Below are 26,794 nucleotides of genomic sequence, written 5' to 3' on the forward strand. Positions count from 1 at the left end.
TTCCCCTGTCTGCTAGGGCACGAGAAGTATCCGCCTTCATTACTCCTTTTGGCCTTTTTTCATACAATGTGATGAGTTTCGGACTGCGCCGGCCCTTTCCAGCGGCTGATGAACATTGTGGTAGCAGGACTGGAGGGCTGTGCAGTGTATCTGGATGACGTGGTGGTCTACAGCGATTCAGCGAACATGTCCTCCGCATTCAGAGCCTTTTTGACCGTTTGCGTGCTGCCCACCTAACAGTTAACCTGGTAAAATATGAATTCGCCAAGGCTACAGTTACCTACCTTGGGAAGGTTGTGGGGCAAGGTCAGGTGCGGCCAGTACAGGCCAAAGTGGCTGCTATTGAGAGCTATCCCGTTCCCACCACTAAGAAGGAGCTGATGCGTTTTCTGGGGTTGGTGGGCTATTATCGGTGGTTCTGTAGGAATTTCTCCAGTGTTGTTGCTCCTCTCACAGACCTGCTTAAAGCCAAGGTGAGGCATGTATGGTCTACTCCCTGCCAATGAGCTTTTGAGAGTGTTAAAGCTGTTCGGTGTTCTCCTCCCGTCCTCAGTGCACCCTGCATGACTCAGCCGTTTCAGCTGCAGGTGGATGCCAGTGATGTTGGGGCGGGTGCAGTGTTGTCCCAAGCTGGCCCAGATGGAGTTGAGCGTCCTGTGAGTTTCTTTTCCAGGAAGTTCAACTCGTACCAAATGAACTACTCAGTTACAGAGAAGGAGACCTTGGCTCTTATCTGGGCTTTACAACATTTTGATATCTATGTAGACTCAGGAGGGCCATTGGTGGTCTACACAGATAATAACCCATTGACTTTCCTCAACTCATTGCACAGCCTGAACCGCTGACTGATGCGGTGGATTTTGTTTCTACAGTTCTACTGTTTGGACGTCCGCCACATCAGAGGCTCCGATAATGTGGTGGCCGATGCATTGTCCCGAGTCCCTGGTTTGTGAGCCAGTAGGACGTAGGACTGGTGGGTATGATGGCTTGGATATGATGTATAGTGGTAGGTAATTTGTCAGTGTCGTGGTTGTACAGGTTCTGGGATATGGGGAATTGATAACCAATTTAACTCAGAATCATGAGGTTGTGTATTTGTATTGCGGTTGTTTGAGTTTTTCAGGGGGAGCCTCGTCTTAAGGGGGTGTGTGTGTGACAACCCTCCAGCTTGCCACCGGGTGTGCCTGATCAGGAGCTGAGTGTCGCCACCTGACCGAGCCACATTTGCAATCAGTGGCTCAGCTGCACTTAATCGCTCTCCTTTTCCAGTCGAGGGCTCTCATGACAGGAGCTCCAGTCCCTTGTAGAGATCTGGCTGAGTTGGGCCTGGGCAGCTGTGACAGATTATTTTGTTGGGCAATAAAAGCTTTGTTTTTGCATCGTACAGTGGTGGTCTCAGCGTCTTTGTTAAACTGAGGAGCCAAGTTGTAAAAAACTTTAGTTTATGTTATGCTAATTTGCAGATTTTAGTGTATGGCACACTAAACAAGGATGCCACGCAGGGTTAACATAGCAAACATTGCCATTTTATCATAATGTTGACATCTCCACATGGCAAACATCAGCATGTTGGCTTTAGCACTAACCACAACAATTGCTGAAACTATTGGGTAAGCAAAACCTCAGAGTCACTGGTGTTGCTGTAGCTGTAGTTAAGCATTTTGCAATACAACTGGCCTACTGATGCAGGCTCAACAGAACTAAATTCTGCTGACAACATTTGAACTTAAACACATTGAACACAGAGACTCAATAAAGTGGTTGAGTATATAAACAACATTAACTCTTGTTATTTTTTGGGGGGGGACATATACATATACACACACACACACACACACACATATATACACATATATACATATATATATATATATATATATATATATATATATACACACACACATATATATATACATATATATATACATATATATATATATATATATATATATACATATATATATATATATATATATATATATATATATATATATATATATATATATATATATATATATATATATATATACACATACATATACATATATACACAGGGCTGCACAGTGGTGTAGTGGTTAGCACTTTCCCCTTGCTTCCATGCTTTACTGTAGTTGCAAAAGGCAGCACAGAGGTTGGCACCACAGCAAGAAGATGTTGGACTAAAACCCACTGACTCATGGAATCGACGGATGGAAATAAAACTGAATGAGTTAGCTAAAAATGTGAACTTGGATCTAAATCAGTACGGAATCACTGCTCATTAGCATTTTACTTAGTACAGTTTTGAAAAGACAGGCCTGAAGAAACATGGACAGGATGACCACTGTTGCTCTTATTACCTATCAGCAACTGCACTTGCTAGAGTCAATCTAATATGAACTATCCACACAAAGTTTTTATGTGCTATATGTATTACTGCAATTATGGTGCAAACAACAGCAAAAACTGTGTCTGCCAGTCTTTCAAGTCAACTGACCTTTGACCTGCAGGAGCATGAGTTTCTTGTAAGGCACAGCGCTGTTATTGGACATCTGCTCAGAGATGTTGACACTGCGCAGGCTGACATTGCTGAAGTTCTCCTTGCTTGCCAGACCAGCTAGAGCCACTTCAGAGAAACCAGAGTTCTTATTCACTGCGGTGGACAGAGCAGAGCACAAACAACAGACAGGACACAGAGAGAAAAAAACACAAAATTAAGCACTACATTTACTAAAGATATACAGCAAAGAAACAATAGCCAGACACACTCGGCCTTTCAGGCATGACATTGATGAAGGTCTATACAATAGCACTGATTGCAGAACAGTCCAGAGACAGTTTAAGTGGTTTTATTGCTGTCAGAGGAGGTAAAGGAAGAAGTTACATGACACTGATTGTGGGTTCTCTGATGTCACATTCAAAACAAGCTGCAGAGCATGTGTAGTTCAAAAACAACACTGCTTCTGATGACTGCTCTGCACAATCACAGGAAATAGACCCAGAATGTAGGACAGTTCAAGTCCCAAAGTAGCTTGCATGGGTCATTTTAAAGCAAGGAGAGATATTTTAGAGGGTTTATAATATCAGTGTATTTAATTTTGCATCTGAGATTGATGCTCTGCTGTGATCATTTTGCAGGGGAAAATTTTAAACAATGATAACAATAGGTCAACACATAATTCTATCAATATTAGAAACAAGATGAGACAAAACCAGACATTATTACATGACATAATTGCAACACCAAAAGGAGGGAAGCAAGGAGATGTGTTTGTCACCTGATGCATTTCCTGAGTTCAGAAAATTTTCATAACACAGCTGGCAATAAAATATGTAAAAGGAAATCAGACAAACATATAGTTTGGTTTATTTAAAATGTGCAATTTCCATGTAACTGTCAAAGACGGGAACACTACCAAATGAGAACAAGTTGGTATTACTTCCCCAAATTGGACAAAATTCAAGAGGCTGGTCAGGAAGACTGTGAAATACTTTATATAGTTACAATAAAATTTGTGTTCAGGGTTGTATTTTGCAGATGTAGCAGAAGAAACTAGTTGACTTTAACAAATGAGCCTGTCGCATGTATTGTCCCTCAGTTTTACGCACTCTCCACCTCTTCATCCATCCTCACTCACTCTTCTCAGCCTTCATCCTTTTGCTCTCCAACAGACCGATGTTGAGCCTCTGTTCTGTGTACTCATGTCTGATATCCTCCCTGGCAGCCAACATTTTCAGAGGGTTTCTGGATGATTGGACGTTACGTGCCGGACGCACCGCTCGCTTGTGCTGTACCATCTCTGAAGTCAGCCTGCAGAGAGGTCATAGGTGAAGAGTCATGGTTAACAGGAAAGAATCACACAGATGTTAGCCTGGGATATTACTTAAAAAAAACAACTTCTGGCAGTGAGAGCTTACTTTGGCTCCTGAGGGCCGAAAATGGCATCAAAGTCATCGTTTATTTCCACCTTGTTAGTGATGGAAGGGAGTTCCTCCACTTGGCGGTAGAACTTGGAAAAGGTTTCATCTTCGAGGGTCATCACTTCCTTTACCTTCTTCTCAGTCACTGTGATGGTTGCTTCTGGAAGTCCAGGCACTGAGGATTGGCAAAACACGGTATATACACGAATACATTTTGGTCTGTTGTTGTTTTATCTGGCTCTAAATATCCAAAACAAAACTTGTGACTGCACTTTTGTCAAAATCCCCGCCTCCCAAAAAACATTCTTGTTGTTACCATGAGACAATACATAGATTCATATACAGGGAATAAGCTGAAAGGCAAGGTGGCAAAAATAAGCAAAAATATTAAATTTTTGCTTAAAATGTATGGCATCATAACTCTGTTATAATGCACAAGACATTTTTGGGTTCTCTCTACTCCTAACCATAGTTGTGCTGTTACCATGGAGCTGCCTACTGAATCAAATGCTACACTAATTTTGAGGCTTGATTCCTCTTTCGGTAACTAAGAGTGATGCCAAGCTGAACTTGTAGACAACATGATGTACAAGACTCACCTTTACTGTTTATCTTGCCAAGGAATGACTCCAGTTTATCCAACTTCTGGTCCGACTCCAGATTCAGATCTGATACAGCCTTAATCTCTGCACAAACAAGCACATACACACGTGGACAAAATTGTTGGTACCCCTCAGTTAATGAAAGAAAAACCCACAATGGTCACAGAAATAATTGGAATCTGACAAAAGTAATAATAAATAAAAATTCTAGGAAAATTAACCAATGAAAATCAGACATTGCTTTTGAACCGTGGTTCCACAGAATTATTTAAAAAAAATAAACTCATGAAATAGGCCTGGACAAAATGATGGTACCCCTAGAAAAAACTGAAAATAATGTGACCATAGGGACATGTTCAATCAAGGTGTGACCTCTAATTAGCATCACAGGTGTCTACAAACTTGAAATCAGTCAGTTGGCCTATTTCTAGGGTTACAAGTAGTGTGTACCACACTAAACATGGACCAGAGGAAGCCAAGGAGAGAGTTCTCAGGAGATTAGAAAGAAAATTATAGACAAGCATGTTAAAGGTAAAGGCTATAAGACCATCTCCAAGCAGCTTGATGTTCCTGTGACTACAGTCACATATTATTCAGAAATTTAAGATCCATGGGACTGTAGCCAACCTCCCTGGACGTGGCTGCAGGAGGAAAATTGTTGACAAATGGAAGAGATGGATAATATGAATGGTACTGAAAGAGCCTAGAACAACCTCTAAAGACATTAAAGGTGAACTCCAAGGTCAAGCTACATCAGTGTCAGATCACACCATCCGTTGTTGTTTGAGCCAAAGTGGACTTCATGGGAGACGACCAAGGAGGACACCATTGTTGAAAACAAATCATAAAAAGCCAGACTGGAATTTGCCAAACTGCATGTTGACAAGCCACAAAGCTTCTGGAAGAATATCCTATGAACAGACAAGACAAAACTGGAACTTTTTGGCACATCAGCTCTATGTTCACAGACGCAAAAATGAAGCGTATCAAGGAAAGAACACTGTCCCTACTGTGAAACATGGAGGAGACTCTGTTATGTTCTGGGGCTGCTTTGCTGCATCTGGCACAGGGTGTCTTGAATCTGTGCAGGATACAATGAAATCTCATGACTATCAAGGTATTCTAGAGAGAAATGTGCTGCCCAGTGTCAGAAAGCTTGGTCTCAGTCGCAGGTCATGGGTCTTGCAACAGGATAATGAGCCAAAACACACAGCTAAAAACACCCAAGAATGGTTAAGAGGTAAACATTGGACTATTCTGAAGTGGCCTTCTATGAGCCCTGATCTAAATCCTATTGAACATCTGTGGAAGGAGCTGAAACATGCCGTCTGGAGAAGGAACCCTCCAAACCTGAGACAACTGGAGCAGTTTGCTCATGAGGAAGTGGGCCAAAATACCTGCTGAGAGGTGCAGAAGTCTCATTGACACTTACAGAAATCGTTTGATTGCAGTGATTGTCTCCAAGGTTGTGCAACAAAATATTAAGTTAAGGGTACCATCATTTTTGTCCAGGCCTGTTTCATGAGTTTATTTTTAAAAATAATTCTGTTGAACCACGGTTCAAAAGCACTGTCTGATTTTCATTGGTTAATTTTCATAGAATTTTTATTAATTATTACTTTTGTCAGATTCCAATTATTTCTGTGACCATTGTGGGTTTTTCTTTCATTAACCGAGGGGTACCAACAATTTTGTCCATGTGTGTAACTGTTGGAGCCACAAGTTTACACTGTTAAGCAGATCTCATCTTTGAACAGGCAGACGGTCTGAGGTTATGTTGTCGATAGACTCACACTTGTCATCACGATGCTGTTGTTGACTTTGAACAATGACTGAGCATGATGAAGAGTTGTAGTCACAATGATGTTAAACAAAACATAACACAAGCATTTCAAAGTTAACAGCTACTGAATATAGCTTCCTCTGCACTCCAGAATCATGCATGCAGGTGAACATTCTATCAGGCTTTACAACCTAATAGAAGTCTCACAGCAACATCAACCACATTAATGTTCATGATATTTGTGGTTTTGATGAAAGTGAAAAAAGAGAGAGAATAAACCTTCAGTATCAGAAATCTCCTCCATGTCTTTTGAAAGAGAGGCAAAGACAATCAGTTATGCAATGTCCAAAAGACATCCAACCAAAGAAAAACATTTAAATGTCAAATTAAATCTAAGTAGTAACATGGCTTAGAATCAGAAACTCAAAATCACATTAAATGGAGAACCATCTCAGTTCAACATAATTCTTATTAACTGAACATGTGTGTTTGGAAAGTGTATGTCTGTTGATAGTTGAAGATACAAAGTGATGCCATTAAGTCAAAATCATATTGGAGCAGCAGCTAGGAACCCATGATAGCATTGTGACAAAACAGGTAACTAGAGGACACAGTCGTGAGCAAAAAGTATCAAGTACACTTAGAAGAAAAGGGAAACTAACCTTCCTGTGGTTTGGAGATGGCAAGGCTGCTGTTCTTGGGTTTGGACAGCACTGGAGACTGGAGGGCAGAGGGGGATGCCAGTCCTACAGTAAAACAAATAGATGTATACATTTAATGACACAGCTACAATTTGTGAAAAGTACAATAACACCATTTTTTCCCCTAAAGTGAAATTTCACCTGTTATGGCATATTACTGTGACTTTAGCAGAACACTGGTTCAGATCAATCCAATAAAACAATAATGGCACCTGGAACATAATTAACCCTCTGAAGCCTGAACAGCCTCTGGGTGTTTTTTTTTCCTGTCTCATTTTAACTCATTGTGGGCTCATTTTTCTCTGTAATATGAAATATATCTCAGTGGAAACAACACAACCATTGCTATAAGAAGAGAAACTGTCATAAATCATAACAAAGTCAAATTTTATTGATTTTTATTTTATAAAAATTAGGAAACACTGGATTTAGCATGTGCCCAGTTTCCTACAGGAGTTACTATTCTGGGGAAAGTACATACTACAGACATTTTACTGTGGAAGTAAAGCTGCCGTTTAGTCATAAAGTCCCTGAATTTTTGTCACGTGACTGTCGTCACTCATAGCCTCTAGGTTAACGTTTCAGTGGGTGAAGGACAGAAGGTACACCTGATAGAGAAATTTTTTTCAAAGACTTATGTATGATGCAGGTTATACTCACTTATATTTTCACTGAGCTCCTGAACAGATATGAACAGCATGAGCTTGTTTGTTTTACATATTAAGCATATCTATGTTTTTGCCGGTTTACCAATTTTTTGTTTGCTGTGCTGACTTCTACTAATTTTCTAATCAATGCTGGGACTTGGGCAAGTGGATTGACTTGGCATCAGTTTGTGGGCTTACACAGAAAACAACAGGTCTGGGTGTTTTAACGAGTGCCATATGCTACACAGCTAAGGTATGATATACAGGACAGGTCAAGTTTGTAAATTTGGAGCCAAGAAGTGGTAAACAATTTCTAGGACCAGTGCTTACATCACTAGCTCCAAAGGCAGCCAGAGTTGAAGGGGCACTGTCTAGTGCATGAAAAGCTAGCTGTTGTTTCTGACGTGATTCCTTCCTATAGCACTCTCCACTAACTATAAAATGACTAAAACCACCAACTCCTCCAAAACACTAATGAAGCCTTCCATCAATAGCCCCCTAAGACTGAGGTTAAAGCTAATGGGGGAAAAATTCTAACCATTAAATCATTTTCTGCCTGAGCAGCAGCCTCAGAGCAGTTACTCTGGCCTGAGGGAGGGAAAAGGAGAGTCATTTTCCCCTAACTGCTAACTGAGAAAGGAGCTTTGAGGGATTAAGGGCAGAGAACTAAGACTAAATCGTGAACTTAGTTCTCCTTTGTAATGACAGAGTGCATTTCAGCATGTGTGCACAGGTTTCTAAGAAAGAAGACAGACAAAAGTATGTGTGTTTAGTTTGCCCTCTGACCTTTTTTCACCATGCGTGCAGCCACAGTGAACTGGGTGGAGTCATTGGCAGCTCCATGGCCTTTGGTCTTCCAGGCCTCCTCCTGGGCCACTATCAGCTGCTTCCTCTCCTGGATAGACATGTGAGCCTCTATCCTCTGGAACTCCATCTCAGACTCCGCTATTCTCTGAGCAAAAGGAGGAGAAGTTTCTGTCAACAGCACTCAATACTTCTTCATTTAACAGTTTTTATTGAATTTTACATTAACTTCATTGTGATGCATTTTGTTTGCGGCGCACATTGCAGGTAAGAGAATATAGAACACAGAATTGCTGCCGCAGCATTTCGGTTACAATATTTGGAGGCTCTTCTCCGATGCCCAGCTCATCCAATCCCACCCCACCCCTCCCTTTAGCCCCAAGGTTCAGATCCCACACCTATGAATGCACTAAATATAAGTAATTCAAGACTGCAGAGGTGCCAGGCATATACACATTGTGATGAAACAGTCATTTCCTTTCCTTCCCCGTTAAAAAATGTGATTAATACAAAAGACAAGGGAAAGCGAACCAAAGCACCGACAAGCAATCAAATAAACAAAAAATGCTCAAAGGGTAATAATAAGAGAATATATATACAAAAAATTTTTAATAAACAATAATAAATAAATAAATAAATATTTAAATTAATTAGAAAGGAGAGAAAAAAGGAAAGAAAAGAAGAAAAAAAGGGAAGGGGGAGGGTACAAAAAGGAATTATTTAAAGAATAGGGGAGGGGAGTGTCATCCATCCTTCTTCTACTTTTCCATTGTTTATTCATCATCTCTATTAAGTGGGATTTGTAAGCTGTCGTAGTATTCTAAGAAGGGGGTCCAAGTCTTCCTGAAACTGTGCAAAGAGCCTTTCAGGGTGTATTCTATTTTTCCAAGTTTTAGAAAGTGCATGATGTCTTTGATCCATCTAGTGAAGCTGGGAGGTGCCTGCTCTTTCCAGGAAAGAAGTATGAGGCGCCTGGCTATTAAGGAGGTGGATGCTATTATTACCTGAGCATTTTGTTTCAGTAAAGAAATCTCCTAGCTATAACCAAATAGGGCACACATGGGGTTGGGAGTAATGTCTATTAGTAGTAATAGGGAATTCTAATAAAGAATGTCTGCTTAGCTTTCAGGGAGGGCTGGTGATGGTCACACACATGCAATAAATATTAAAATATTTGGCTGCAAGACTAAAATATGCATCAATCTCATACAATGTCGACACCTCTTTTGTGGAGTTAAACAATGAGAACAAATGCAGACAAAAAAAAAAAAAAAAAAAGAGTAATGTCTATTTGAAACATGTTCATATATGCCCCAAAAATGTTAGACCAAAATGTATTAAGTTTTGGGTAGGACCATAACATATGTATGTGATCTGCAGGTTGGCCTTGACAACGAGGACATGAAGGATTTGTATTGGGGAACATATTTACCAGCCTTGCCCTGGTCAAGTGCACCCTCAACACAACCTTAAGCTGTATAAGACGGTGCCTAGCACAGGGGGAGGAGGTATTTATTAGTTTCAGCACTGCCTCCCATTCGTTAGTTGTCATTTCTTTGCCAAGGTCATGTTCCCAAAGTCTCTTGATATAATGAAGTGAGTGAGGAACACATTTATCTATACTACTGTATAGGACAGAGATTAGATGTTTGCTATGTGGAGATAATGATAGAATATGATCAATTGTGTTTTTTGTCGGGAGATCAGGAAAAGATGTATTACTCTTCTGGACAAAATGTCTAATTTGCAAGTACCTGAAGAAGTGAGCATTAGGTAGATTAAATAACTGTGAGAGCTGGGTAAACGATCCAAATTTGCCATTAATATATAAGTTTGATGTAGATTTAATACCTTTTGAGTACCATGTCTTAAAGGTATCATCTGTAAGCGAGGGTGGGAAATTATAATTGTTTCTAATAGGAGAATATATTGAGGTAGTCTGGAAGTTGAAATGTCTTCTAAACTGGGACCAGATTCTAACTGAGTGGTAAACCACCAGGTTAAGGCGAAACTGGCTGAGAGGAGGAATTGTTGGTGTACATAGAACAGACTTTAAGTCAACTGGGCTGCAGGCATACTCTATTTGGACCCAGACCTCAGGATTATTGGGTAGGTTTTCATTGGTCCAATTCAGCATAGATTTTATATTGCATGACCAGTAATAGTGCATGAAACTGGGTAAAGCCAGGCCAGCAAGATTTTTAGGTCTTTGAATGGCACTCTTTTTGATTCTGTGTGGCTTTCCATTCCAAATAAAAGACAGTATGCTTTTGTCGAGTGATTTAAAAAAAGATTTTTGGATCAAAATTGGAAGGTTTTGGAAGAGATAGAGAAATTTTGGCAACACAATCACTTTAATCAGGTTAATTCATCCAACTATGGACAGCGGGAGATTTCTCCATCTTTCCATGTCTTTTTTACATTTCTCAAATAGAACACCAAAGTTCTTAACAAAAAGTGATGAGAATGCGGATGTGACCTCAACTCCAAGATATTTAAAGCCCTTGCTGACAATTCTAAATGGAGAATGTGATGGTAATATTTGAGTGGCTGCCTGATTTATAGGGAACATTTCGCTTTTGTCAACGTTGATCTTATAGCCTGAGATTTTCCCAAATTGGTTTAAGTTAGTAAGTTAGCACTCAATACTTCTAACAAAGTTAAAGGAATCTATCTTATGGCATTTTTACCCTGTAATAAATCAGTAATTTGTAATGTCTTATGCATTTTGTGGACTGGTGATGTATACATATCTTGTTCCCAGTTATATTCAAACTCCATTTGAAAAGAGTTTGTGCTTTTTGTTAGATTATTGTGGTAGACAGCTATAAGACAGCTATATTCACATTAGCGATCATCATTATAGCTGCACTGGAAGTATTTTGACAGTAAAATTCCTCCATTAAAATGGAACCAGAAGTGCATCTTACATTACATATGTTGTTTATAAGAGTCACTGTTGTAAATGTTGAATATTTCACATTCACAAACCAAAGAAGTCAAGCAAAACAAAGACACCGAAGGGAGGTAACTAATACACATTATTCCTTGTTTCACATAATTCCTTCACCAACATCCAAAGACTATTAAAGAATGACAGATGACTGTGATAGTAGATGTCATACATTTCTAAAACCCACAGCAATTACTGTTTATGTTCCGATGATTTGTACGTGCCAAAGGTTCATTCTGAATTAGGGAAACACTGTTTTAAGAACTCTGCACCTGCTACCTGGAACTCACAGCAGAACACACTGAATCTGAAGGAACTCATCACCATTGGAACTTCTGAAAAACGTATGAAAGATTTGCAGCAGCTACTTATCACACTTGTTTTAATGTAACTTCTTAATCCCGTGCTTCTGTCTACCATGTATTTTATTTATTTTGCTGTGCGAGTTGGTGTTGTTTGTTATGAATTGTTTAATAAATGTTTATGTTTCTCAGGCTGCTCTCTTGGCCAGGCTTCCCTTGAAAAAGAGGTCATTGCAGCTCAGCGGGACCAACTGTTGGTTAAATGAAGACTTAAAAAAAAAAAAAAATACCATTAAGATTTTATAGGCATTCATGATGTTACGTTGAAAAGAAATGCAAAAAATAGCAGACAAATTCTTCTAGTAACCAACTGCAACTCATTTAGTGTGGATTCTGACTGAAACCTCAACTGCGGAGTGTACATGAAAAGGCTGGCACAAGGGAGTGGGAGGGGTGGGACTGGCAAGATACTGTATGCAGTATTGATAGGGTCACCTTCCGTCTCCAGGGGTGTCTTTCATCCACCTGCGTGGGTCTGGGAGATCTGGTGGCCTTCATAACCAGAGGAATGGATGAGGAAGGTAAGAAAGGATGAGGATTAAGTGATCAGGGTGAAAAGATGATAGAAAATATCCAAGTTCTGCACAAGCATGAGAAGATGCAGGTGGCTGCCATGCAGGCCTTATGGTGCTGAAAGTTTGGAACTGGAAACAATATTAATAGGATAAAACATTAGCAGGGAGACGGTGAAGGACTACGCAGTACTAGTGATCATAATGTGCTTATGCCAGTTATAGATTTGTCAGCGAGGTTGCAGCAATGGAAGCAGAAAACCTTGACAGTGAGCAGCACATTTTACTGCAAAAGTTTCACTGAGGATTGTTTTTACTGTCAATGGTGTATTTAAGAGGTTAACTAATGCACAGTCTCTGTAAAGTTAAATAATAAACCTTGAGGTGTTTGAATGGAATTCGGTTAGTTTAATGAAGTAGTATGTAAGCAAGCAACGCAGGTAGCAAGTAGCTAGTGCAACTTCCTACCTGGCTAGCTGTCTCATCAGGGGAAGAAGAATGGAAAGGAGGCTCAGGAGGAGGAGAGAAAGTAGCAACAAAGACTGGCTCCTATGGAAGTCACAAAAAGAGGACATATACACACAGACACAGAGGTTATCATCAGGAGGATAGCAGCTGCAGGGATGTCTCCAGGATTTTAGAAATTCAGAGGTCACGGGAAACAATTTTCCATGCTGAAATCTATCAGGATACTAGATACAGTCAGTGTGAAACTGTAATGTGAAAACAGTTGTTTAATGTAATTTGTTCAATATTTACTGTCCTCTTAGCTTTGTCCTACTCTTAAAAACTCCTGAGAACAATATATGGCTGCTTGGCTGTTAAATTCTTTGTTGTGATTAAAAAGTTCAGAGACTGTGGCTATTGCATGTGCACGAAAAATGTCACACACACACACGAACAGTGCATTGTGTGCAGGTAATATCTGTCATGAGTCTGGATTCTGAGTGACAATACGCTATCAGCATTGGAAGCGGTGTTGCAGATGTTCTGTGACCATTGTGAGGTGCACATTTGCGATTTCACAATGGAGCTCAAATTAGAGCACAAAGCAAAATCTACTTGTTAGTAAACTACCAGGATGATCCAACCTTCAGGTAGAGGATCACCACTGGCAATGAGAGGTGGTGGGTCTGTGGCTACAACCATGACAAGAAACAGCAGTTTCTCTTTCACAGCAGTGGAAAGCCCACAGCCTCCTAGATGAAAATGAGTGTCAAGCCAGGAGTGCACCAAGAAGAATTCATTTGTCATCCACATGAGTTTTTCCAGCTCAGAGCTCATGTCTTGTTTTTTCTTGGATGTTTCTCCCTGCTGACGTCTGACGTTACGGTGAGCGTATTGCGTCACTTCCTGTTGTAGCGCTGTGTTGTGTTCTGTGACTGTTGTAGCTTATCCACTCCATCTAATTTGATATTCATTAAATCTGTGTGTAGCGGTAATATTTGAATCGTAACATACACTCGTTTTCTTCACGCACCCTCTCAGTACTTAAATCTCAGTTAATCTGTTATCTCTGTCTGCTAGCCTAGCACTTAGCAGTTAGCATGGCTTCTCCCTCTTCCTCTCCTTCTCTTTCCTGCTCAGTGTGTCACATGTTTAGTTACTCCTCTGCGTCCTTTAGTGATAATGATACCTGTAATAAATGCAGTCTGTTTGTAGCTTTGGAGGCGAGGCTCTCTGAATTGGAAGCGCGGCTCCGCACCATGGAAAACACCCCGCTAGCTGTTAGCCAGGCTCCCTTAGCCGGTGCGGACCGCAATAATATAGCTGCTAGTGTAGCTTCTGCTAGCCGTACCCTAGCAGCTCCCGAGCAGCCGGGAAGTCAGGTTAGCTGGGTGACAGTTCGTAGGAAACGTAGTCCTAAGCTCAAGCCCGCTGTCCCGGCACACCACAAACCGCTTCACGTTTCTAATCGTTTTTCCCCACTCAATGACACACCCGCTGAGAAACCAACTCTGATCATTGGCAGCTCCGTAGTCAGAAACGTGAAGCTAGCGACACCAGCGACCATAGTAAAATGCCTCCCAGGAGCCAGAGCGGGCGACATAGAAGCAAATTTGAAACTGCTGGCTAAAGATAATCGTAAATACAGTAAGATTGTTATTCATGTCGGCGGTAATGACACCCGGTTACGCCAATCGGAGGTCACCAAAGTTAGTGTGGCATCGGTGTGTAACTTTGCCAAAACCATGTCGGACTCCGTAGTTTTCTCTGGACCCCTGCCTGATCTGACAAGCGATGATATGTTTAGCCGTATGGCATCGTTTCGCCGCTGGTCGTCTACGTGGTGTACTGCAAACGACGTTGGCTTTATAGACAATTGGAGCTCTTTCTGGGGAAAACCTGGTCTGATTAGGAGAGACGGCATCCATCCCACTTTGGCTGGTGCAGCTCTCATTTCTAGAAATATGGCTGATTTTATTAGAACTCCTAAAGCATGACAACCCAGAGTTCAGACCAGGATGCAGAGTTGTAGTCTTCCACACCTCTCTGCAGTTTCCTCTCAGCTGTCACCCTCCAGTAAATCACTTAGCTTTATTGAGACTGTGTCTGTCCCCCGACCACCAAAATTCAATAAATTAAGCAAATCAAAACTAAACAAAAGACATAGTAACCATAAAAATCTAATTAAAATTAATACCACTATTTCAACTGAGCGAAGAAACAGGACAATTAAATGTGGTCTGTTAAATATTAGATCTCTCTCATCTAAATCTCTGTTAGTAAATGATTTGATAACTGATAACCAGATTGATTTGTTCTGTTTGACTGAAACCTGGTTGCAGCAGGAAGAATATGTTAGTCTAAATGAATCAACTCCTACTAGTCATACTAACTGTCATGTTCCTCGAATCACGGGCCGAGGAGGAGGAGTGGCAGCAATTTACCTCTCTAGCTTAAAAATGAACCAGAGACCTAAACCTATTTACAGTTCATTTGAAAATCTTACTCTCAGTCTCTCTCATCCAGATTTAAAAGCTCAGAAACCAGTTTTATTTGTTGTTGTATATCGTCCTCCTGCTCCTTACTCTGAGTTTTTATCTCAATTCTCAGACTTTTTATCTGATTTAGTGCTCAGCTCAGATAAAGTCATTATTGTGGGTGACTTCAACATTCATGTTGACGTGGACAGTGACAGCCTTACGACTGCTTTTAATTCAATATTAGACTCAATTGGGTTTTCTCAACATGTAAATAAACCAACTCATAGTTTTAATCATACCCTTGACCTCGTTCTGACTTATGGCATAGAAATCAAACAGTTAACAGTATTTCCCCGGAACCCTCTTCTTTCTGACCATTTTATGATAACATTTCAATTTACAACAATAGATTGTATAGGAGTTAAGAATAAATATCATTACAGTAGATGTCTGTCTCACAATTCGGTGACTAAATTTAAGGAAATAATACCCTCTCTATTTAGTCCAGCACCACTTACTGATATAATGGAAGGGAAATATTATAATTTTACCCCCACAGAAGTGGATTATATTGTTAATAATGCTGCAGCCTCACTGCGTACAACACTTGATAGTGTTGCACCTGTAAAAAAGAAAGTTCTATCTCAGAGAGGACCTGCTCCTTGGTATAATTTCCAGCTGCGGACTTTAAAGCAGGCGTCCCGAAAGCTGGAAAGGAAGTGGTACTCCACTAATTTAGAGGAAGTTTATGTAGCTTGGAAAAAAAGTCTAGTAATTTATAAAAAAAAGCTCTTCGTAATGCCAGGACAACATATTATTCATCTTTAATAGAGGAAAACAAGAACAACCCCAGGTTTCTCTTCAGCACTGTAGCCAGGCTGACAAAGAGTCAGAGCTCTGTTGAAACTTGTATTCCTTTAGCTTTGAGCAGTAACAACTTCATGAGCTTCTTTACAAATAAAATTATTACGATTAGAGAAAAAATTAATCTGGCCCTTCCTGCAAATGTCACAGATGTATCATCGAGTACAGATACTTTAGAATTGGCTGTAAGACCAGATGGATATTTAGAATTTTTCACCCCCATACATCTCTCTGAACTCATTTCAATAGTTTCTACATCCAAACCATCAACATGTCTTTTAGATCCTATCCCAACTAGACTGTTCAAGGAGGCTTTACCTTTAATTAATTCCTCAATGTTAGATCTGATTAATCTCTCTCTAGTAACAGGTTATGTACCACAGGCTTTTAAAGTTGCTGTAATCAAACCTTTACTTAAAAAGCCCACTCTAGATCCAGATGTTTTAGCCAACTATAGACCAATTTCCAACCTCCCATTTCTCTCTAAAATTCTGGAAAGAACAGTTGCAAATCAATTATATGAACATTTACAAAGGAATAGCCTGTTTGAAGAGTTTCAGTCAGGCTTCAGAGTGCATCATAGCACAGAAACAGCTCTGGTGAAAGTTACTAATGACCTTCTCATAGCGTCAGATAATGGACTGGTCTCTATACTTATTTTATTGGACCTTAGTGCAGCATTCGATACAATCGACCACAAACTTTTATTACAGCGACTAGAACATTCTGTTGGCATTAAAGGGACAGCACTGGACTGGTTTAAATCCTACTTATCAGACAGGTTCCAGTTTGTGCATGTCAACAATGACTCTTCTGAGCATACTAGGGTTAATCACGGAATTCCTCAGGGTTCCGTCTTAGGACCAATACTGTTCACATTATACATGCTTCCCTTAGGCAACATTATTAGGAAGCACTGTATTAATTTCCATTGTTATGCTGACGACACTCAATTGTATTTATCTATGAAGCCAAATGAAACTAATCAGCAAGCTAGACTGCAAGATTGTCTTAAGGACATAAAGACCTGGATGACCTATAATTTCTTACTACTAAATTCAGACAAGACTGAAGTCATTGTATTTGGCCCCAAACATCTTAGAGAATTGCTTTCAAAGCATATAGTTACTCTGGATGGCATTACATTGGCCTCCAGTACTACTGTGAGGAACCTCGGTGTTATCTTTGACCAGGACATGTCCTTTAACTCGCACATAAAACAAATCTGTAGGACTTCCTTTTTCCACCTGAGAAATATTGTGAAAATCAGGAACATCCTGTCTCAGAGTGATGCAGAAAAACTAGTCCATGCATTTGTTACTTCTAGGCTTGACTACTGTAATTCCTTATTATCAGGTTGTCCCAATAGCTCTCTGAAACATCTACAGCTGATCCAAAACGCTGCAGCCAGAGTACTGACGGGAGTTAGCAAGAGAGATCATATTTCTCCTATATTGGTTTCTCTTCATTGGCTCCCTGTTAAATCTAGAATAGAATTCAAAATCCTTCTTCTGACATATAAAGCTCTTAACAACCAATCTCCATCATATCTTAAAGATCTGATAGTACCATATTACCCTAGCAGAACTCTTCGCTCTCAGACTGCAGGCTTACTTGTTGTTCCTAGAATCTCTAAAAGTAGAATGGGAGGCAGAGCCTTCAGTTATCAGGCACCTCTCCTGTGGAACCAGCTCCCAGTTTGGGTTCGGGAGGCGGACACCCTCTCTACTTTTAAGACCAGGCTTAAAACCTTCCTTTTCGACAAAGCTTATAGTTAGGGCTGACTGGGTGACCCTGACGGGGTGAGCTGGTGTTTTCATTTGCACAACTGACTTCCCCTCTTGACGTCCCTTTAGTTTGCCCCTAGTTATGCTGCTATAGGCCTAGACTGCTGGGGAACCTCTCTGGATGCACTGAGCCCTTCTCTAACTACCTATGTATTTACTATATATACCATTATTGCATTACATTCACTCTGTTTCTTTCTGTGTCCTTTCTCCGAGTGTCCCTGGTCCCAGAGCTGGATGCTGGATGCTTCAGATGTGTGGTTGTGTTTTATGGTCCTTGTGTCCCACCCCCCCACCTCTCTATCTCTACCCCTCTATCTGTATCCCTCTATCTCTACCTCTACCCCTCTATCTCTACCTCTCTACCTCTTCTGTCCCTCTCAACCCGCCCGGCCAGCAGGCAGATGGGTCCCCCCACATTAGAGCCGGGTTCTGCTCGAGGTTTTTTTCCCTGTTAAAAGGGTGTTTTCCTTGCCACTGTCGCCTTTTGGCTTGCTCTGGGGGTCAGGCATATGGGTTCTGTAAAGCGTCTCGAGACAATTTGACTGTAATTGGCGCTATATAAATAAAATTGAATTGAATTGAATTGAAAGAGCCTAAACTGTCAACACAAAGTTCTACTGTGAAATCCTGAGGTGTCTTGAGGGGGAACATTTGGGATAAAAGCCTGAGCTGTGGGATGATAGCATGTAAGAGCTTCAATTGTGCTGTGCACCCGGTCATAGTGTGTCGATTACCATGAACAAATTTTCTGGCCACAACACAATTGTTGCTCTTGAGCAGTCGGTACTTATTAGACTTCGTTCCTAGCAAATTCTTTCTTTTCCCCAAAATGAAATTTAAGTTGAAGGTTCTGACGGTTTTGATGCAGTTCAGGAGATTCGGCGACCACTGTGGATAGTGCTTGGCATGCTTAGAGAACAGCACTGGAGTGCTCAAAGTGTTGCAGGAGCACTGAGAAAGGTGTATCATTGCACAAACTCACTACTTTGACAGTGATAACAGCCACACTGAAATCAGACAAGTCTTTTGTTTTTCATTAGCCCAGTCTTGTAACTTTCCGATGGCAGCTTTTATCCCCAACCCCTCATTTTCTTTGTTTTTTCGCACTCTGCAGGTATTTATGGATTTAGCAAAGAGAAACTGCAGACTTGGCTGGTTATTCTCACTAGGTTTCTCACTATGAGTGTCCCCTTTCACAAAACATACTGTCAATTAATGAATCTCTTTTTGATGCAAAAATGGGCAATGGCGCAGCTTTGATTTGCTTTTTGTTGCCTAAAGCGTCAAACCATGCACTGTAATCAGCCCTAAAATGTCCTCATGTGTAATATTTTTTTGTTAATGTAAACTTAATGTCACTAATTTCCTGCAATAACACAAACACAACATGGTCTACTAGAGCCCGGAACAACCGCAATGGAGAGGAAACAGGAAGAGCTGAGAAGTGTGCCAAACTGTTTGGATTAAATATAAACAATAACCCTGACTCCTGAGATTTAGGACAGTGACTACAGACCGACTTTGGTATATATCTACCAATGCAAGCCAATTAGAGACAAGCAAATGTTAATTGTAAGAATAAAATGTGAACACACTCAAAACAAATCTGCAGTGGGTGAGACAGGACAAGAAATCCTTGACAATTTTAAGTCTGAAAACCAACGAGCAGTGGCAGGATGAATACAAATCATGAGTATGAAACTGTCAACATGAATTTAAAAAAGGAACACCCACACAGAGTAGCCACCACCAACACAATCACATGGTCACACACACAAGCAGCTAGCTGGACTTGTGTTACACCCAGGCTGTATTTATCAAAGTAGCAAGTTACTACCCAGATAATGAAGTTAAGCTAGGGATATAAAATTTAGATCATTAATAAAATTTAAATGCTTGATAAATACCACTGCAGCGTGTGTGTGTGATTCAGGCTTCTCACACTGGCCTTACCCAGAGCTGGTCGGACACAGCAAACTCATCGATCATCATCAGTGCTTCATCATCCTATAGGAAGAGCAAGGCAAGAAGCCGAAGAAAAGGGATATTTTTTGAAGGCCCTGATGTCCCTCCATTCATTTTATGGATGTGCCAAACAACTTCTTCAAGTCCTTGTGAATCTTTACTAAACATTTTCTATTCTGCTGTGAGAAACTTGTTAAACTGATCCTTAGGTGAATGCCAAGTCTAGTCTACAGCGTGTGGAGAGCAACACAAATGGCACTTCCATCAAAAGTGACATTCATCTGTGGTTGAAACAATACAAGTCTGTGCCCAGTGCCCTGATGTTGGTATTTGCCTGACTCTGCTCAGTTTTCTACCTCATTGTAAGTTTTGCTCTTCTTGGATCTAAAACAGGAAACCTGCTAAATCATGTCCATTGACTCTGATGAATAGGAGAATGACAACAAGATGAACAACACTAATTTCCCTTCCCCTTGACCTCTATTTAGCTATCACAAGAAGCTGATTAAAAGTCAAAGGACTTTCCTGATTGGAGTAAAACATTCTGCCTTTTGTTTGAAAAATAGCCTGAAAAGGCCTCTTCAAACCCAGTCTGTCTGATCATACACACAGAAATCAGAGCTTTCACAGCTGAGTTCTATTCGACCTTAAATGAACTGAAAACCAAAAATCTGAATATGTGAGGGCAATACTGTCAAGTCAAGCTGAACAAACCACGATAAGCAGTTGGAAACAAAAACAAACAAAAAAAATCAGCTGTGGCATGGCAGCCGCAGAGGATATGTCTAAACAGAGAGGTGTCCACCCTAAGCCTCCCTTTGAAAACACACTGAGGATGCCAACACAGAAAGACAGTCAACATACAGTGGATGAAATTCGGTTTATTAGTTTTTTAAAAAAGGGTGATGACATGCAAACAGACATTAACAAAAGAATTAAAGGTTAAATGCAACATGCAGATGAGTGGAAATAAAGGTTGAAGCCAGGTAGGAGAAAAGATAGAGGCTACATTTCACAGGACAGCTAGTCAGTACTGTCACTAGTACTTGCCAGATAGTCAAACAGTTTTAAATAAGTATACACACAGTAATGGCCCTTCCTCTGAGGGAAAAATATTTCACATTTCAGTATTTGTGTAATTTAGGAAAAATTAGGGCTCCAAGTTTAGCTTGATATATTCTACTCTTAATCTCTGATCAAAACAGTTGCGACAACCATACAATCTAGAAACAAAAGAAACTGTCACATATAGAAGCTTGAGATTGAACATACTGAAATGAAATGAAAGGATGATGTCTGACGAAAGCGACATTTTAAGTATTTTAGTATACTGTGATATATTTTTGTATATTGTACAGTAAAGTCCTGACACATCAAGGTTTCACAGATTTATTTGTTTATTGTTGCTACACCAGAATTTAACTAAAAAACATACAACCTAAAGTTGAAAATTTAATTGCAAACTGGATATTCGTGTTTCGTTGAACACAAAATTCCATTTTTCATAGATCAAACATTTATTTTGTCATAGATAAAATTTGCTTTTTATTCTAATTTAACCATGAAGTATTTTTAAACATAAAAATTGTATTTGAATTTTTCTTTAATGTACATAATAAAATCAGTTTTTCTCACTTTCATTAAATGACTACATTTTAACATTGGCAACCACAGACTTCTGGATCAACGAAAGGAAAACAGCATGCACCATTAAATATTGTGCAACTGATCCATATACTACAGTACTTTTCCTTCTGCCAGGACTGCAGATTATCTTTTGATACAGTTCAAGAACAAAAGCACACAACAGATGTTTGAGACAGAACAGAAGAAAGAGACAGATAAAAGACACAGACATGGACAATACACAGCCTCTCTGTTTAGAGATATCCAAAATTGTTACCATGTGCATTTACAGGACTATTCTGCACAAGTGACTATTTAATGGTGGTCAGTGCTCTGATATTTGTTTGACTCTAGAAGATCAACAACATCTTCAAAACCTTGTTGAACAAACAGTCTGGTTTCAGAGCCAGATCCAGGAAATGCTCGCTGTTGTTGTGGCGATGTGGAACAAATCAATTTACTGGAGTATAGGTGGTATGTTGCAGTCACTGTTCTGCTTTCTGGTTTCATAAGCATTTGAACTTATTTTGAAGGTGTAAAAACTGGAATTTGAACCACAGATTTGATGCCTTTCATAAGGAAGGAATCATTCAAATGGGATACCACCATCCCTTTAACATGATGTGAACCCAGCATACAGTCAGAACTGCACGAAAGACATGACAGTAGAGATATATGTTCATGTCACATGGTTACCTTCTTCTTGAAGCTCTGCTCCACCTCCCAGAGCTGAGCGTGCTGCTCACCCACGGCAACTTTTACCACATCCTGCTTCTTGTTGATCCTGTTCTTCCAGTCCTCCTCGCCGCTCTTCTTTAGTAGGGCAACTCTGAGGGGGACAGAGGGAGAAAGCATCAGAGGTGCTGTTAGACATGACTTAACATCACTTTAAACCAAAAAGTACAAAGTATGAATAAACCCTCAATATTTATGACTTTGCTGAGTTTTTGCAATGACAGCAAATGTTCAAAACCCACAACTTGACATGTGTCAGACAGGAAGAGGCGCACAGCAAAAACCTTATCTTTGCAAAAACATTTTTAGTAATGTCACTCTGGCTCATAGACTGTATATAAAGATTTATATACAGTCTATGCTCTGGCTACATACCACTGTAATAGTGTGATTGTTTCCATATTTAGTAGGAATATTTACTGTTTCCATACCAGAAATCAAGCTTCAGAACTGTAATTTTGCTATGCTACTATTGTGAGGTTGCCAGGTAAGCAGACTACAGACTCATTGTGTTCTTGCTATCTCTTGGCAAATCACATCTGTGTATTTCCCTAAATATACATTTGCAGTCTATAGTCTGTATTTAATAAGACTTTTAGCCAGTGACAAATGAGGAACCTGACTTACACATACAGTATCTATACTGGCATCCAACACAGACATTGAAGTGTAAAGTCAGACAGACACACTCTGCACAAGATTACTGAAGGTCAGCATTCAGTAAAACTTCAACCTTACTTTTAATTTAAATTGTCACAGCACTTGTGCCAGCAAAAACAATTCCCACATGCCTTGTGCTTGCATTTATGGCAAAAAAAGGTAGCAGACACTAATGAGAAACAGCCAGCGTGTCATTTGCCAGCCACAGTTAAAAACAGCACACAGTTCTAGATCATCACAAACACAGCAGTGACAAGTAACGTACAGTTAGACATAAACATTACTTAGAGAAGTCAGTCAGTGTAACGGGAGTTGAGAGAGTATTTAACAGGGTTCAGTTTAAAAAAGAAACTAAAGTAACAGAAAAGGTGCTAGGATTTATTTTACCTAAATTTAATTTTAATAGTCAGAACAGTAAGGCCAGTGGGTAAAAAACAAGCACATCGGTGCTTGAACTTTTTTCTTTTGAATTGGGAGTTGTGGAAAATTGGGATTACATGAAATGCACTAAACGATTACAAAATCATGAAATATAAAGTGAACAGCAACAGAGGTTCTATTATTGAGCTCTCAACTCTGAGCTGGGAGCAGACAAGACCCATAGGGGAGGGGTCAGGGTGTTGCCCCTCTCACAACCACCCCTCTGTCACCCACTGAGGACACGTCCTGTTCTGTCCTATGGGACTCCACAACTCTGCCAAAAACAGGATGAAAGCAACACTCAATACATGTCGCCAGCTGTATCTGGGATACAGATCCTGGGATACAGATCCTGCCACCAGTAAAATGCTTTGAAAGTGGGAGCAATGCAAAGATGTCCTGACATGGTCAAAGAGTGTGTGAGATGTGACAGAAATCAGAAGTGTGGAGCTCGCAACACATGCAACCTTTAACAGCAGTCTACATGTAACTCATTATGTCATCAATCAATTTAGAGTGCGAGTGTGCTGTCTTGTGTGTAGCAGTCAAACCAGCAGACTAGGCCAGTTAACACAATGTGACATAACTGGACTTATGTAACGATTTGTTTGGAATCTGATACTGAGCTTTATATAAAAAATAACTGATGAATAAGTGAATCTGACAAGGAATTTACTGTTATAAGAATTATGGATAGCTTAAAGGGCATCTTATTTACATCTGCAGTAGCAAACTCTGGTTGCGTGCCACAGTCAGGATGAAGAAACTGGAAATTAATGAGATTTTGCTTGTTTTGGTCGTTTCATGAGATTTACAAGCAATAGCAAAAAGTAAAACATTGACTTATTCTGAATCAGCGGTGACATGTTTAACTCCAGCAGAAAGCGTGTTTTGTTATGATAAATACCACATCAAGTTTAGTTACATTCAAGAGCTTAAATGTGAATGAAAATGTCTAATCTATTTAGTTAATATCCAACATATTCCTTCTGTTAATATTCCGCTCTTCATCCCATCAAGCCCATCAGCAGTACAACAACTGTGGCTAAAAAAGATAAACAATAACCTGCAAACTCACTCTGTCATGATCTCATTTTCAGTTTCCAGCTAACCTGCATTTTAAATGGTGAATGAGAGGGAGTTTTCTCTTGTTTCAGTCTTAGTTTTGTTGGCTAAATTTACTCAACAACAAATCCAAAAGCAGCACAGTATTTCAAGCCACACACACACCATAAAAAACAGCTTGGATTTATACGACATCCCCAAAATCAACAGCCTGTCACATCATGAAGCTCACCTCTCTTTGATGGACATTTGTCGGGTCGACATCATGTCACTCAGCTCATCCCCCTGTGCAAGCTGAATCAGGCCGTCTGCGAGTCCACTGCCGGTTGTATATGTGTCCCCCACTGGAGGCTGACAAACACTCCTGGGTGAACCAGATGCTCCTCTGTATGTTAACACGGACTCTACTGGCTCTGTGAGTGTGAGCAGACAAGCACACAGTCAGTAAAATCCATAACTTGACACTAACTACATGCATGATAACAACGCTCCTGTAGCAGATTGGCTTGTCTGCTTGGGGAAATTTTAAATTCCAAACACTTTCTGCAAACTGATACATTAATCAAACCCCCTGACAGCCCGTGTATAGGATATATCCTTCTAAATAGCACTATATTGCAGACATTCCATGACTATAGAGCTTTGCATAAAGTACAGTAATTGCTCTCACAGTGCAGACTCAGCAGCACAAATCAGTGTGGGAGCAAAAGGTTTCATGCTTACCAAGAGGCTCTCATTCTCCTGAGAGAAGCAGCACGGTTGCTTTTCATGGTTTTAAATGTCTCTGCCACAGCTGTAATCAAATAATCCATGCTGTAGAAGCACAGGAGTATTCTTGTCAAAAAGCTACTTTATTTCCCTGTCTACAACTACAAAAACCTACTTTGTCCATCACATTGATTTTGATGTTCTTTGACAAGCTGTACATGGATACAGAGACTCAAACTCTTTGGGTTAGAGCTACTGGTGCTCAGACATAAAGGAAACCTCAAATCATGATCTGAACATAACAATTTACAACAACTCGCACACACAAACACACAGACACAGGAAATGTGGTTGGAAAAGAAATGGTTGATTGAGACAGACAATGGTGTTTACAGTTTGCTCTTTGAATATTTAAAGTCCATTTCATTCTTCTGTTCAGCAAGAACAGAACAATGTTATGTTAAACCCTCAAATGAATCAGCATTGTTGCATATTGACTAAAGCAGAAAAAAAATCCCACAATTCTTGTGTGTTAACATTAGTATACTAACATATTCATAATCACAATGCTAGCATGGTGATGTTTCATGGATAATGTTTACTAATTTCACCATCTTAGTTTAGCATGTTTGCATGCTAACCTTGTTTTTTTATTTAAGGTTAGCATACAGTTAAAACAATATAAATAAAAAAAGGTAGTCTTAGAACTACCTTTGACAAATCTTGTGTCCTTTTGTAATAAAATGTGCCAAAAATCTGACTTTTATATTCTGTATGCTAACAGGACAAAATTATGACAATGCCAACAGGAAATGTTACGCAGGTGTAAAGAAATTTGCTTTGTTTTTGGGCCTGTGGTTCCCATTTTGCATCTGATGATTTTCCACAGGTTTTCAGTTAGATTTAGATCTGGTGATTGAGCAGGCCAAGGCATCGTTCCAATGTTGTAGTTGTTCATCCAGACTTCAACTGACCTTGCCTAGTGGTAAGGGGCATTGTCTTGTTGGAAAATCCAGTCATTGGAGGCAGGAAAGAGTTTTCCAGCTGATGGAAGAAGACTGTTCTCAAGAGTAGATGACCTGGTCGATTTGCCCTGTTCCACTTATACTGAAACAACCCCAAATAGACACTGATCCACCCCCATGTTTTACTGTAGGGGCAGACAGTCTGGTTTGTAGGCTTCTCCAGGCTTCCTCCTAACCAGTAAGTTGGCTGGAGTGGGCATCAACTGAAAATTGGATTCATCCCTGAAGACAACCTTAGCCCAGTCATAAACAGTCCAATCCTTGTGATCCCCAGCAAAGAGTAACCGGGCTTTCCTCTGCCTTTCCTTGATGAAGGGCTTCTTTCTGTGTGACTTCAGACCAGCTTCAAGAAGTCGCTTTCCAACTGTCCTTGTTGAACAAGTCACATTTCTCCACAGTGGCCACTCATTTTTAAGGTCCCTGGAGGTCTGACGACGATTCCTGACACAGGAACGGATGAGTGACGGTCATCTGGTGGGTAGAAAGACGTTTCCTGCCGTAAACAGCTAGCAATTGGCTAGTACCATGTTCGGATTGTTTTTTTCTTGGTGGAATGAATGGCTGTCTTGGAGAGCTTCAGTTTTTTCACTACCTGTCTCTCACTCATGCCAAATTCCCGCATTGCCAAGATAGCTGCTTTTGTGGCTTCACATAATTCTTTTGTTTTTGGCATTATGCGAGAGCTGACAACTTCTGAGTTGTGTTACGGCTTGAATGTCAGCAAGAAACCACTCTAGGCCTTTGT

At 40.2% G+C, this 26,794-nt stretch overlaps 2 protein-coding genes across 23 annotated transcripts in view; one reads left to right on the forward strand and one right to left on the reverse strand.

Moving 5' to 3' along the window:
- Window positions 1-26,794, reverse strand: part of svila (supervillin a) — a 125,391-nt gene that overhangs the window by 30,681 nt on the left and 67,916 nt on the right. For 10 of the 22 annotated variants that reach the window (XM_055006924.1, XM_055006925.1, XM_055006909.1 and 7 more), the window contains 12 exons: window positions 24,549-24,729; window positions 22,133-22,265; window positions 19,799-19,852; window positions 12,733-12,813; window positions 12,188-12,244; window positions 8,420-8,585; window positions 6,948-7,031; window positions 6,565-6,591; window positions 4,500-4,586; window positions 3,898-4,075; window positions 3,618-3,790; window positions 2,477-2,632 (listed from right to left, as the gene is read on the reverse strand). In XM_055006924.1, coding sequence (XP_054862899.1) covers window positions 2,477-2,632; window positions 3,618-3,790; window positions 3,898-4,075; window positions 4,500-4,586; window positions 6,565-6,591; window positions 6,948-7,031; window positions 8,420-8,585; window positions 12,188-12,244; window positions 12,733-12,813; window positions 19,799-19,852; window positions 22,133-22,265; window positions 24,549-24,729 — 1,377 coding nt within the window. The remainder of the gene's footprint in view (window positions 1-2,476; window positions 2,633-3,617; window positions 3,791-3,897; window positions 4,076-4,499; window positions 4,587-6,564; window positions 6,592-6,947; window positions 7,032-8,419; window positions 8,586-12,187; window positions 12,245-12,732; window positions 12,814-19,798; window positions 19,853-22,132; window positions 22,266-24,548; window positions 24,730-26,794) is intronic. The other 12 variants (XM_055006911.1, XM_055006927.1, XM_055006912.1 and 9 more) reach the window with 8 other exon arrangements.
- LOC129347952 (uncharacterized) lies at window positions 13,797-14,988 on the forward strand. Its single transcript, XM_055006929.1, has one exon. It carries the CDS (start codon window positions 13,812-13,814, stop codon window positions 14,706-14,708), a length of 897 nt encoding a protein of 298 aa, XP_054862904.1. The 5' UTR covers window positions 13,797-13,811; the 3' UTR covers window positions 14,709-14,988.

Source organism: Amphiprion ocellaris, chromosome 22 (genome assembly GCF_022539595.1).
Source record: "Amphiprion ocellaris isolate individual 3 ecotype Okinawa chromosome 22, ASM2253959v1, whole genome shotgun sequence".
NCBI classification, from domain to species: Eukaryota; Metazoa; Chordata; class Actinopteri; family Pomacentridae; genus Amphiprion; species Amphiprion ocellaris.

Excerpts from the sequence above, each read along its gene's own strand:
- LOC129347952 (XM_055006929.1), top strand. The coding sequence starts at position 13,812 with ATGGCTTCTCCCTCTTCCTCTCCTTCTCTTTCCTGCTCAGTGTGTCAC.